Below are 14,943 nucleotides of genomic sequence, written 5' to 3' on the forward strand. Positions count from 1 at the left end.
GGCATATCTCACTTATTCAGAAAATCTATGAAAAGCATGAAATTGAGAATATTTGATGTACTGAGGACCCTGATAATCAGGCATAGAGAAAGACCTCCTATGCAGTACTATTGTGAGTCATTTATATAGTGGGGAAGAAGTAGGATTGTGTTTAAAGGACATTGTGTACATGATTCGCAATGGAGGTTCTTTGGAGACGTTATGAGATATCTGTGGTGACCTAATATCAGATTATTTAGGAGGGTTTAGAATCATGACCTCATTGCTCTCACCAATACTTATTTGCCGTTCTCTCTTCTTCCTAAACACTTTCCATCCTCTCCCTGTGGCAAAACCTCCAAGAATTAGTTTACAGAATCTATACGTTGCATTCCCTGAGTCTTGTCCATCTCAGATTATGGAATAGAACTTTAGGGAATGAAGTCTAACCCTCTGGATATTTATCCCATGTGTTCAGAAGGCAGATGTATCCATCTACTACCAATGTTTCTTGTATTCAGTTTGTCATAATATCCATCAATATGATTAACCCATCTGTGCCAGTAGAAAGGGCCATAAAAAAGTATATTTTTTAACAAGAAATATTTTGGATTAGTGAGCGCTACCATAAACATATCATCATGCTCTCAGATCTGAATATCATTATTAAAGAAACCACAAATCATAGTTTGAGATGAAAAATTTATTCAAGGCTTGGAAAATGCAATGCTCTAAATAGGGTGAGTAATCATCTGTGTAAAGTAGAAGAGTTAACTAAGAGAATAGAGGTTAGATGTAATGAAAGGTTTTAGTTGGAAGAGATGGTGCTTTGGATCCAGGACACGTAGTTGCAAACTTTGGTGTACACCCCGGGGTAGTTCTTCTGTGCACAGCCGTAGCCCCATGAGACGACACCCTGAAGCTGACCATTACACACCACGGGTCCACCAGAGTCACCCTGACAGGAGAAGAGAGAGTGTTACAGCCTAACACAAACAAAACACTAGCATTATTAATCAACTGTGAACCCATCTACTGGCCACAGAGGAAGAAAAAACCCAAGGAGAGGTCAGTGAAGGAAAGAGAACTATCCCAATAAATCGATATTGAGGCCAGACATTCATCTTCTTCTGCCGATGGATGGAGAAAAGATTCACAAAATGAATTTACCACTAAAAAAAAAACATGCTGGAAAGATAAAGCTTATCAGGGCTCTAACACAGGACCATAGGTTCTGAGTAGCTACCCGTAATGAGAAGCAAATATTGAGGTAAAATAAGGTATATTACCTGGCAAGAATCCTTCCCACCAGCCAAATACCCGGCACAGAACATGTTCTTAGTGATCTCCCCTGGGTAGGAGTTGCTGCACTGACTGTCACTCAATATGGGGACGTTTAGACACTGCAGGAGATCTGGCTGGTTACCTACAGAGATAGAGACAGACATATACATGAGGAATTTTCTATTTTACAATGGGAAGTTCTCTGATCTAACATTGGCAGTGACAAGTTAACAAGGGGACAATGAGAATGTTGGGTTGAAAGGTTCAAAGATGTTAAATTGACTCACTTCCACTACTGAGTGTGTTCCCCCAGCCAGAGATCAGGCAGCTGGTGCCAGCACTTGCACAGCTAGAGGGAAGAGCCACAGCATTCACATAGGAGTTGCGATTGACTGCAGAAGAAAGCTTGATCAGCATGATATCATTGTCCAAGTTCCTGGAGTTGTAGCTGGGATGCTTGATGACTTTTGTAGAGTCGATGAACTGTTCTGACCCCTCACTCACAGCAATGTTATGTTCCCCCAGCCTGACCTGAATACGCCTGTATGAAATATTTCAGATCAGAAAGCAATAGACTTCATCAGATGTATTTATTGTTAGATATAGTTCATGTGATGACACTGAAGGAGTTGAAAAAAAAATGACTAAAGCAACATGGTCACACGGATTATATAAAGCAGGGCGTTCAAAAAGCCAGGCCTCAAACAAAGCATAGTAGATAAGTAGCATGCCTGTGTTACTCACGATTTGTAGCAGTGAGCAGCAGACACAACCCACTGGTTGTTAATCAGGGACCCTCCACAGAAATGGTAACCAGAGCTCAGGGACACCTGGTAAGGGACAGAGTTCTTGGCACAGGTGTAACCTCCTACGATCTTATCATCATCATCAAATGATGCAGCTAGACAAAAAGATGCATCTATTAGGAGTGTCCTTTAGGGAGGGAATAAGAAAAAGCTACCAACATATGGCATAATAGGCAGCTATGTCATGTAGCCGAGTAAAGTAGAGCTGCGCATCTTAAAACAGAACATACAATTCTTACTTTCAGTGAATGGGATTCATTCATTCATTCTTTTGTTCTACCTTGTAGAGTTGTGCTTACATGATCTACAGTATATAAAACACTTAACCAGCCTAGCCTCTTATGTTCTAAAACTTACCAGCTACTCCCAGCACGATTGCAATCACGAGGAACTTCATAGCAGCTTTCTGTAGTCGGTTTCTTGTGCTGAGGACTTGTGCATCTCATATTTATATCATACTGGAGGAGTATTATAAGTGTTGGTTCAAGGTCTTCTGCTCCTGCCAGAGATAAACTGCCTGAAGAAAAACAGGTGGAAGAGTTGGATGGAAAACTGGTGGTCCTCTGCCCAGAACCCCAGCTGTTCCCTTTCCTTAATATGTCAACAAACTCCCATGTGATAAGTGTTTGTATATGCAGCCAATTCTATTGTGTGTAGAGATACAGTAACTGTGGTTCAAGTGTCAAAGGTACTTGCCATCACATTTCTAGGCCTATAACCATATCTGACTAGGAAGGTGTTGCCCTTCAACATTGTACAACTTTTGGATGGCTTTATGGTTTTGGCCTCTCTTTCCTTCTTATCTAAACTGCTGTCATCAATGCAGTCCACGGGCACATGTGCTAAAGCTCTTTAATGTCATTTATGACATCTCTAAACATTTACTTTAATAGCTAACTCTTTTATTTAACCTGTTGTGCTATTAATTCCTTCACATTTTCCTACATCTACAACATATGTCATTCTTAAACATTTGACTGAAATAGTTAGGACTTCATGTGCATTATATTCCTTCTGTCAGTCAGATCCAGAAGAGGTCCTAATAACGACCCTTATCAAAATAATCAATGCACGTTATTGTCCCTGAGGTTAACAGAATATCCATAAAGCGAATTATAAGCCAAAACAAAGACTGTGATATATCTCATTAGAATAGGCTTGACACCATGTTAATTTAGCAGTGTCTAAGCTTCAAATAACATCTCACATTACTGTACCTCTCTCTCTCTCCCTCTCTCCCTCTCTCTTCTCTCTTTCAGACTTCTTTAGATATGTGTTATTAGGTGGTACATCTGTTTTGCATATGATTAGCACAAACGCCGTTTATACTTAAAGTAATGCCCTTTTTAGCCCTCAACAGCACTTAACAGTGCATTATGGAACTTTGCAGGTACACATTAGCACCTAAACGGGCATTATTTATTTATTTATCAAATGTTTTACCAGGAAGAAATACATTGAGAGTTAACTCTCGTTTTCAAGTATGTCCTGGGCATACAGTAATGATGACAAATAATACATGTTTACAAATACATAGTTACATAAGTGAACAGGGTATACATTATATACAAGACATTGCATGCACAGTTAAAGATAATATATATTATATATGTTGTAACAGTATGTAACAGTTACAGACCAGATTAAAATGCAAGACAGCTTTAGTTTTGAAAGAACTTAGACTGGTGGTGCTGTGAGAGTCTCCGGTAGATTGTTCCAGTTTTGGGGTGCACAGTTATTGAAGGAGGAGCGACCGGATACTTTGCTGAACCTTGGGACCATGAACAGTCTTTTGGAGTTAGATCTCCGATGATAAGAGTTGCATGTGGTAGGGGTGAGGAGCTTGTTCAGGTCTGGGTAACTTGCCCAGAAAGTATTTGAAGGCAAGACAGGAGAGATGATCTTTGCGCCTAGACTCAAGTGATGACCAATCTAATTGTTTGAGCATTTCGCAGTGATGTGTGTTTTAGTTGCATTGGAGAACAAAATGGCATATTAAATTATAGAGGGTATCAATTTTTCTAAGGTGAGTTTGGGGTGCTGAGAGTTATACTATGTCCCCATAGTCGATAATTGGAATTAGCATCTGCTGTGCGATACACTTTCTGACCAGCAGACTTAGGGAAGATTTGTTCCTATAAAGGACACCATGCTTGGCATAGGTTTTGGATGTCAGGGTATCAATGTGCATCCCAAATGTTAAATGCGCGTCAAACCATATGCCCAAGAATTTAAAACTAGTACCAGGAGTTAGGGTTGTATTAGCGTTGATTCTGATCTGGAGCTCGGTAATTGGAAGCTTTAAAAATATAACCTTGGTCACAAATACCATTGTTACAGTCTTGTCAGTGTTTAAAAACAGTTTGTTTTGGGAAATCCAATTTTCAAGTCTCAAAAAGTCAGATTGAAGTTGATGAAGTTGAGACATTAGGGGGTCTGACATAACAACATAACAGCATTTAGGATGAAGCCATTTTGTTTGCATATTTCAATCCGCCATTTTGTCTTGTCTCAATGAGTCTTCATTTCTGTGTTTCATTTCTGTATAAACAAACGTGTGAAACAGGCATGGAATGTTTTCGCTCCTAGCTGACTTTATTGATCGTTTCTCATCCAATCAGCTTCCAAATTGAAAGTGTAAACAGGCCAGATATTATGAGAAAGCCTCATTAGTAGTCTAAGATAAACTGTTTCTCACACAATGTGCCAAGTGGCAGAACTGACATCACATTTACCCCCATAATGATTTTTAGCTTTCATACAGTTATTCAGTATTATTATGTATTACAAAATGACATCAGCTTTAGTATTGTTATGTATTACAAAATTAGGTAATGTTTAGTGACGTGCAAACCCCCCCCCCCCCATAAAGGGGTGGAGCTTTAGGTTTTAGGGTATAAATATATGGCATACCGTGTTATTGTTAGAGAGTTTTTTTTTCAAAAGCTGTCTCCGTTGTGCACTTGACTTGAATAAATTCACGTGTTATTCTGTTTCAAAATAACCTCAGACTGTTTTTTATCTACGCTTTTCTCAAAGTATATGCTCAAGGTCGGAGAGGCTAGGGCTGTGTGGATTTAAGATTGTGTCATCTGCATACATGTGTATTGAAGTTCCCTTACAAGCTGTAGGAAGATCATTGATGAATACCGAGAAGAGTAGGGGCCCCAGAACAGAGCCTTGTGGGACAACACAGGTGATATCCAATGGGTTGGAGTTAAAACCTGAGATACTGTAGACACATGTTGGGATCTACCTGATAGGTAGGATGAAAACAGTTTAAAGCATGCTTCCTTATTCTAGAGCACTGGAGTTTGTTAAGCAAGATAACATGATCAACAATATCAAAAGCCTTTGCAAAATCTAGGAATATTGCACCAGTGAGTTGTCCCAGTTCTATTCCACACTGGATTTCACTGCAAACTTTTAGCAGGGTAGTTACCATGGAGTGTTTGGGGCGGAAGCCAGATTAGAATTGGCTTGTGAAATTTTTCTTGGTATAGTAATCGCTTAATTAGGAGTTAACACATTTTCCCATGACTTTGGATAGTATTGGGAGAAGAGAGATTGGCCTGTAGTTTGAGACAGTGTTTTTCTCCCCACTTTTGAAGATTGGGACAACTCTGGCAGTTTTTGAGGTTTCAGATATATGGCCTGCAGTCAGTACAGAGTTGACTATGGAAGCAATTGGTTTGGCAATGGCTGAGGCACCAAGTCTTAGGAACTTAGATTGCAGTAAATCAGGTCCACATTTTCTGCTTAGTTTTAATTTGAGGAGCGCTTGTGTAATTTCCTCTTCGGATACTGGAACAAATTGAAAATTGTGAGAAGTGTTGGGAGAGGGTGGGGCTATAGGCAGGGCCGACAACAGAGATCGTGAGGCTTGGGACAAACATTTTAAGCAGGCCCCCCCCATCTCGGCGGTATTGCCCACCGCCCCCCCCCCCCCCCATTTCACACCTCACGAGCCCCCTCTCTTCCCCCCCTTCCCATGTATTTCTCTCCCTTTCGTCTCACCCAATCTCACTATCCCGCCTCACATGTATTTCTCTCCCCTGTTTCTCACTCTTACTCCCTCTTTTCCTCACTCACCCCCTCTCTCCGCTCCCTCCATCAATTACCCTACGCTCCCTCATTCCGTCCCCCCCACACAATTCCCCCCACAAAATATATACCAAAAAACTTCCCACCCCCCAATGCACAAAACTTCCAACCCCCCAATACATATAAAAAAAATACCCCAACCCCCCCCAATACATGTGTGTGTGTGTGTGTGTGTGTGTGTGTGTGTGTGTGTGTGTGTGTGTGTGTGTGTGTGTGTGTGTGTGTGTGTGTGTGTGTGTGTGTGTGTGTGTGTATATATATATATACACGCACACACTCCACATAAAAATACATACATATACAAAATACCCTAACCCCCCAATAATATAAAAAATACCTCAACCCCCCCCAATACATAGAAAAAAATACCACAACCCACCCCAATACATAGAAAAAAATACCACAACCCCCCCAATACATTTAAAAAAAATACCCCACCCCCCAATACATATATATATAAATCAAACTTACATTTACACAGAGGTGGAGGCCTGCCGGTGGCCGCTGGGGTGGCGATCCTGGGGGGAAGCCGATGACTGCAGGTGGTGGCGGCAAATGCGGGGGGCCCCGATGCTGCAAAGGGTGGCGGGGGTGCTGAGTGGGGTGGTGGTGGCAGGACTGCAGGGGCTGGTGGGATGGCCCGGTGCTGTGGGGGGGGGAGTGGCAGGACTGCAGGGGCTGGTGTGACGGCCCGGTGCTGCAGGGGCGGGACAGCCCGGTGCTGCGGGATGGCGGGACAGGACGGTGCAGCGGGTGGGGGGTGGGCGGTGCAGGGGGATGGATGGCCCGGATGCAGCGGTGGCGGGATGACCTGGTGCAGCGGGGGGGGGGAGGGAGGGTGGTGGGGCGGCCTTTAGGGATGGCCGGGGGGTGGTGGTGGTGGGATAGCGGGCGGCAGCGGGTGGTGGCGGAATGGCCCGGTCCTGTGGGGGGTGGGGGCACGGTGCTGCGAAGGGCCCGGCGGCTGGTCACAGCAGTTGCCACCGGCCCAGCTGCAGGCACCTGTGCCACGATGCTGCTCCTGCCCACGCCGGGCCTCCCTCTCACGCCGGTACGCCGGAAGCTCACTTCTGGCGCTGCCAACAGGGAGACCGGTGCCGGGTGCAGCGTTTTTTTTAAATATTAAATTAACGGCCATGGCCTCTCAGGGGGCCCTTTGTCCCCCCCTGTTGGCGGACCTGGCTATAGGGGTACTCTCAGAATGAGGTTAATGTCTGTGGTTTGGGTTGCGTTTCGCTAATAAGTTAGTAGCACACCCCACAAAGTAATCATTGAATGCATTTGCAATGTCAGTGGGATTTTTCAGAGTAATATCCTCCTTAGTAATATTACTTGGTTGTTGATGGCTAGAAGGCTGGAATATGTTGTGGAAATCCTTCCAGAAGTTAGCTGGGTTTGATGTATTCTGGCGAAGATTGTCAGAGTAATATTGTACTTTTGCATGTCTTGTTTGCCTTGTGCACATATTCCGCAGGCATCTGTAGTGATTAAGATCCTTGTTAGTGCTAGTTACTTTGTAGTTTTTCCACAAGGCATCCCTGAAATGGTAGCACCATAAGGTCAGTTGTAACCAATAGAAGGTAGGCCCCCTGTACTCTTATTCTGCATAGTGGGGCAGGGGTATCACAGAGTTTTAAGAACTCGGATTGGAAATAGTCGAGAGCAGAATCGGGGTCGGGAATTAAGTCTATTCTGTACCAATGACAGTTGGTAAGGTCAGCCAGAAACTGTTGTAGGTTAAAGTTTCTAAATGTTAGTGAGGAGAACTTTTGGGCTTGAATGGGGCAGTTTAATTTTCCTTACACACTACACTATTGCATTGTCATTGAAAATGTCAGGAAGGATGCCAGAGGATTGGATTCTTCTGGGATTTGAAGAGAGAGTCCAGTCTAGCAAGGAGTGGTTGTGAGCTTTCAGGATTGTCAGTGTGGGTTGGGAAATGAGTTGCATTAGGTTAAGTGACTTGAGTTGTATCTGGACTTTGTGTTTTTTAGGGTCGAGACAATTGTAGTTGAAATCCCCAAGAACTAGCAGCTCACTCTTCTCGTTCAGAGAGGAAGTGGAGCAAAGAAACTGGGTGATATCAGTCAGGGACTGTAGAGGGGCTTTGGGGGGGTGTGGCGGTAGATGCCAGCATTCAGGACAGGCTTAGAATAGGGGAGGCAGATTTTGCCAACTATGATTTAAAAAGAGGGTGTGCTTGGGTGGCAATTTAATAGTGTAAATTTTAAGGTGTCTGCAATATAAAATAACACCCCTCCTCCTCTCTTTGACCTATCTTTCCTAGAAATTGAGTATCCCTGAATGGCAATATTTGCATCTAGGGTTTTATGGGTTAGCTATGTTTCTGTGAGAACGATGGCTTTGGGTTTATGCATAAGGCACCATGCCCTTAGTTCATCCAGTTTGGGAAGCAGGTTTCGGATATTTATATGGGCGACAGATAGACCTTTTGGAATTTGAAGGGGGGTATTCTCAGATGTATGGGGCAGAGTTGAAAAGGAAGGGCCCTGGTTAAGTTCACTATAACCTGCTAAAGAGAGTCATAGTATGAGTAGAAATTTGAGTAGTTGTTGGGTGTGAGGGAGTAGTGGTTGGTGTGCTGGTTTTCACAGTTCTCTACCAACATACAGTAAGTGCAAGGCTTTTGAGTAATCCAGGGTGTATAATGATATTGGGTGTGGGCCAGGAGGGAGGGGATTGTAATGGATAGAGAGAGTAAAATTTCCATGAGGCCACAAGAAAGAACAAAGTTGAGATACATAGCAGGTTCATTATCACAGAGGTACTGTATCACAGAGGTACTTCATGTTGCATGAAGCTGTTGTGAGCCAAGTGAGTGTGTGCAGACTAAACAGCAGAGGTATGCCTTTTCCTTGAAAAAATGCTAGGGCTTATTCAGGGTTTGCAGAGGGAGTTGGTTGAGGGGTTGAAGGGGAGGGGGGGGCAGTTGTGTGCAGTCTGTTGGGAGAGGCTGCAGTAAATAAGGTGTTTAAGGGGGTTAAAAGTAGAAGCTGACAAGGATGGGATCATAGTGTGAACAGATAAGCTCGCCGTTTGTTGTCTTGTGTAGAAGATGCAGCCCCCAGTCCACCTCTAGTCAAACTATAGTCTAACTATATATTATCACTTAAAGATTATCACTTTAAGATGCATCATTTTTGCAAATGTTACCCTGCAAATGATTTCCCTTAAACTGGTATTATATTTATGCATCTAAGCAGTCACATGACCCGCCACCCCCCCAATAAATCTGCCTGCTACAAGTTGGACGCTTAGCTGCATACGATTAACAAAACAGCTTTTGCTATCCAAAACATACCAGAGATCAATAATAAAAGCTGGGTGGGTATTTCTTTTTTAAACAGGAATTTTGCAGGAACACATTAGCACCTAACGGGGCATTATGGAACTTTGCAGGTGCACATTAGCACCTAACGGGGCATTATGGAACTTTGCAGGTACACATAAGCATATAACAGTGTGTTATCTTAGCTTGGTGCCTTATTAAGTCATTAATGGACCTCTGTGGATCAGTATTTAAAGGGGAACAGCAATTTGTAGTACATTAAAATCTCTTTTTATACAGATAAACAGGGTAGGGTAAAGAAATTAAACTAGAGAATAGATACTTTGAAAGTGTGGGAAATGTGTTTTCTGACACAGCACTTGCTGATAGAGAAACAGGTGTTTCCCGTGGCCTCCCCCTCTCCCCCCACCCTCTCCCTCCTGTCCCTTATCTTTCCATGGCCTTGCATCAGGTTCTGCAGATCTTACTGGTACCTTTGTTTTGTCTTGTCTTTTCCTTGCACTCCTTGCCCCTTGTTCTTGTCTTCCATTGCCCTCCTTGTCCTTGTTCTTGTCTTTCCCTTGCACTCCTTGCCCCTGGCTCTTGTCTTTCCTTTGCACTTCTTGCCCATTGTTCTTGTCTTTCTCTTACCCTCCTTGACCCTTGTGCTTGTCTTTCCCTTGCACTCCTTGCCCCTGGCTCTTGTGTTTCCCTTGCACTCCTTGCCCCTGGCTCTTGTGTTTCCCTTGCACTCCTTGCCCCTGGCTCTTGTCTTTCTTTTGCACTCCTTGCCCCTGGCTCTTGTGTTTCCCTTGCACTCCTTGCCCCTGGCTCTTGTCTTTCTTTTGCACTCCTTGCCCCTTGTTCTTGTCTTTCCCTTGCACTCCTTGCCCCTTGTTCTTGTTGTTCCCTTGCACTCCTTGCCCCTTGTTCTTGTTGTTCCCTTGCACTCCTTGCCCCTTGTTCTTGTTGTTCCCTTGCACTCCTTGCACCTTGTTCTGGTTTTTCCCTTGCACTCCTTCCTCTTTGTTCTTTTGTCTTTCCCTGGCTACCTTTCTTTCGCACCTAGCTCTATAGACTTTAAATTAACCCTTTGTTTAGCCCTTTTCATTATTTACCTAGGTGTGAACATTAAACACAATTTATTTTACTTATATCAGTCTCTTGTTGTTTTTGTGTGGTTCCATGTTACCTCACAGGTTTCCATACATTTTGATAATAAGGCACCTAATGATGGTGTCTTTGGTGTCAGACCCAGAATGACTAGAACCCTATATTATTCTAACAGCATGAGCTAAACCAACTGATGGCTAGCACAACTGTCACAGTATACTCAGTTTGTAGGTCAATTCTCTTTGAATTCCCATACCAGTACAAAGCACTTCAGGGATAGAGTAGCACATCTAATAATCAGTCTTCTGCTATGAGACACCTTCTGGCATGGGAAGACATCTTACAGTCCATTTATTTGATGTCACCTGGCCTCCGTAACTAAGAGCCTTCAGTACATATTATTACTTTGTCCTTGAAGTTCTATCAAGGTTACAATAAAGAATATATATATTTATATATATTTTACTGGCTATGCATCTTAACCCTGGCTGTACTTAAAGCTGTGACCATGCAGCAAGCTTAAGCCTATAGGGAACCATGTATAAAATGGTTTTTGAAGCAAAAAGTGGTACTGTGTGCTCATTTGCATGTCATTTCCCAGAATCCCTTGCTGCAGTGGAAGTGCTGTGTGCTGGGTGCTAATGGTGAAAGGCGGGGTTGCAGACCTGCCTAAGACATGCAAATGAGTATACAGTATATTTACATTCGATATATATATATATATATATATATATATATATATATATCCCTTGGAAATATGTTAACAGACAGTTACAGTAATGCTACCAAGCAGCTGGTTTAGCTCACACTGCTAGAGCTGCTGCATAGGAAAGCAGTGGTTGGGGCTTCTTGTCCTGTTGGGTCTCACACCAGTACAGCATTCCAGTTATTACAGCTTGTCAAGTCAATATAGTTGACCCAAAGGCGAGTAGCAAATTAATGCGTCTTTGTGTGCCAATGTATAAAACTGATTTTGATCGGTTGTGCATCAACTTTTTATACACAAAGAAAAAAAATTATGCTACTTGGTGGTTAACTGAAAAAATGTTGGACTTTGCTGTTGCGCAGATATACAAATGATATGTAAAATAAATGAACAGCATACATCGCTGTTGTGCTCTAGTAAAACGTCAAAATTGTTCATCAAGTTTTTCTTGAGGTTCAAGACAAATGCAAGTAAATGCAAACAATTCTTAATACATTCATATCTATATACATCACACACCATACAAAGAATAAGGAAACATGTGTCAAATGTAAGATAATAAATAATAATATATTGCCTATAATCATTTTAGGTGAGAAATAGATTTTTTGAAGCAATGCACTCTTTCAATCAATTTTCCAAAAAACTATTTTCTACATAGCTGCATCTTTGAACCTATCATATTCAAACAAAAACTAGTCTGTGTGGTTCTGCTTGTATTTTGTGTTTGATTAATTCAATATTTAGAATACGTGGGATTCACTCTGAAGTTCAGAGACAGAGTTACTATATTTCTTTATATATTGACTGAAGATCATTAGTAAGAAGCGTAAACAGAAATATAAAGATTATCAGTTTATTACAATTGTGTTCATTACAGAAGTCTGGTCAGTAAATGTAGCCTTAAATTTCAAAAGAGTTTTAGTTGGAAGACATGGTGCTCTGGATCCAGGACACGTAGTTGCAGACTTTGGTGTACACCCCGGGGTAGTTCCTCTGTGCACAGCCGTAGCCCCATGAGACGACCCCCTGAAGCTGACCGTTACACACCACGGGTCCACCAGAGTCGCCCTGATGGAAAGAAAATATCATTAGAAATTCAGACATTGCTGAGACCAACTACAAACCAGCTACAAAAAGAAGGGCATGCAAAGGGAAATAGCAAGGCTTTAGCTAGAGTTCTTCAGTATGAATAATGCTGCTGGGGATCAATGTAGAAGAACCTATGTGCAATATACCAAAGGTATTATTCTAGGTCAGATACAGGATTCTCAAGGCATTACCTGGCAGGAATCCTTGCCACCTTCAACGTAGCCCACACAGATCATGTTGTTGGTGATCTCCCCTGGGTAGGCATTGTTGCACTGGGTAGTAGTCAGGATGGGAGCATTCACACACATCAGGAGGTCTGGGTAATTACCTACAGAGAGGGAAGAAAAATACAGGTCATAAACACAGTGACAAGAACCATGAGATTTTGACTGAAAAAGTCCACGATGAGGGACCACTAACCAAGGTAAGGAAAAGAAATGCAAACATAATGTTTCTACTGGAAGTTTGTTTGTTCTTCTTCATTGTCTCTGCCTGTCAGCATGTGCGTCTTTTGACCAATAGGTGGAGTCTGTTTTTCTATTTAGATATGATTATAAAAGGAGCATTAAAAGAGGACATGTATTCCTAATTCAAAAGACAGAACTAGCCCCTACTGACACAAAGGAATCGGGTCTTTGTTAGCAGGTACTGTAGTTCAGAATATGACATTCTACAGTGCCTGCGCATAATAAAGGCACCAAACATGAGTCATGTGGCAGAACAGGAAATACACGTTCTCTGCTGCTGGTTTCCTCTTAACTATTGGGAATTGCTCCAATTCCAACAAGACATTCCAACAATAGCAGATGTCCATTTGTTCTAGTGCACATATGATGCAGTATACCAATGTACACTAGTTATGATACTGTAGCAGCTGCAGCAACTGTGGATGACAGTACCTAGAATAGAATCACAGCCTGGCCATGGCTTAAAGGTGTGAGGTGTGAGGTAAATCCCTGCATTTGGCGTTGGACACGAACACAAAGACCATTTGGATCAACATAAGTATATTATATTCTTATAAGGTTGTGATTCTAATATACATTAGGGATTGTCCCAGTAGGTACAGGTCTAATAATTGAATATATCAGAAGTATTCCTCAAAAATGTATTGGCACTATTTATGGTGGGTGTTCTGTTGACTCACTTCCACTGCTGAGTGTGTTCCCCCAGCCAGAGATCAGGCAGCTGGTGCCAGCGCTTGCACAGCCAGTGGGAAGAGCCACAGCATTCACATAGGAGTTCAGAGAGGCTGCAGAGGCAAGCTTGATCAGCATGATGTCATTGTCCAGGGTCCTGGAGTTGTAGCTGGCATGTCTGATGACTTTGGCAGAGTTGATGAACTGCTCAGTTCCTTCATTCACAAAGATGTTGTGTTCTCCAAGTCTGACCTGGATACTCCTGCAGGGAAAGTTAGTCCGGTAAGAATGTGAAATAATGACAGAAAACCACGAGTCAGAGATGACTAATTTGGATGCTCCTACAAGGAATTTAGAATAGAATCACCAATCCATGAGCGTTCTGATGTATAGTGAAGTTAGTAATGAATATGTCAGAAATTAAGTGGCGCATGCAGGAAACAGCAGAGTAATATACATAAGGAACTGAAATAAATAATAAATAATATAGCATTTTTTAGCTGATAAATAAAATGCTGCGTTTTGCACTCATTTAACAGCAGTAACATGTTTATAAATATACCCAAATATGTTTTGTTTTTCAAAATGAGAGAACTATATTTGGTTCAACATTATGATGAACATATATAAGGTAATACATTAATATATGAGACGCTTGGGAAAAGGAGTTATGGAGAAAATAAATACTGTAACTAAAACTGGAGCATATACCCACATGACAGTGTGAATCAGCGAGTTTTAATCATCTGAAGTCCTCAATTACTTTAATTGTGATCATAACTTTCAAAGAAAATCAGACAAGCAGTGAACGCCACTTCTACCAAACACGTTACTTACGATTTGTAGCAGTGAGCAGCAGACACAACCCACAGGTTGTTAATGAGGGATCCTCCGCAGAAATGGTAACCAGAGCTCAGGGACACCTGGAAGGGGACAGAGTTCTTGGCACAGGTGTAACCTCCTACGATCTTATCATCATCATCAATGGGGAAAGCAGCTGGGAGAGAGACACGTCCATTAGCAGTTTCCATATACACAGAGATACTGGGGTCGTCACACTGACCGGGGAGCATGTTAAACTGATACAAACGCTTTCCCCCCAATGCAAGAGGGTGCAAGGGAGAAATAACTTGTATGCAATATATTCAGAGCGAGGCGGCTGCTGGTATGTACTGTACACTAAGGCAAAGTTAGCGGTAAGTTCAAAGTATCAAGTACAGGAAGATAATAACAGTGCATATGAAACAGGATGGAAAGGAGAAGGAAATAGCAGCATATTCTCAGTAATAAGACTCACCAGCTGCTCCCAGGAGCGCACAGATCAGCAGGAACTTCATGGTAGATATTGGGGTTTGATGTGTTTCTATTGAGAAATGGCAGTAATTTATACTCTGAGAATCACTTTATCTAAAACCTCGTGTTACAGCATGG

General features: G+C 42.3%; 2 protein-coding genes across 2 annotated transcripts; both read right to left on the reverse strand.

Annotated features, from left to right (window-relative positions):
* Positions 1–667: 667 nt before the first annotated feature.
* LOC142501648 (trypsin) lies at positions 668–2,531 on the reverse strand. The gene is made up of 5 exons (XM_075611792.1): positions 2,427–2,531; positions 2,008–2,164; positions 1,551–1,804; positions 1,269–1,405; positions 668–937 (listed from the first exon to the last, which is right to left on the reverse strand). Exons 1-5 carry the CDS (start codon positions 2,464–2,466, stop codon positions 788–790), a joined length of 738 nt encoding a protein of 245 aa, XP_075467907.1. The 5' UTR covers positions 2,467–2,531; the 3' UTR covers positions 668–787.
* Positions 2,532–12,123: 9,592 nt separating this feature from the next.
* Positions 12,124–14,943, reverse strand: LOC142501643 (trypsin-like). Its single transcript, XM_075611787.1, has 5 exons — positions 14,810–14,943; positions 14,350–14,509; positions 13,521–13,774; positions 12,565–12,701; positions 12,124–12,352 (listed from the first exon to the last, which is right to left on the reverse strand). The coding sequence occupies exons 1-5, from the start codon at positions 14,847–14,849 to the stop codon at positions 12,203–12,205; spliced, it is 741 nt and encodes a 246-aa protein (XP_075467902.1). The 5' UTR covers positions 14,850–14,943; the 3' UTR covers positions 12,124–12,202.

This window comes from Ascaphus truei, chromosome 8 (genome assembly GCF_040206685.1).
Source record: "Ascaphus truei isolate aAscTru1 chromosome 8, aAscTru1.hap1, whole genome shotgun sequence".
In the NCBI taxonomy this organism is placed as follows: domain Eukaryota; kingdom Metazoa; phylum Chordata; class Amphibia; order Anura; family Ascaphidae; genus Ascaphus; species Ascaphus truei.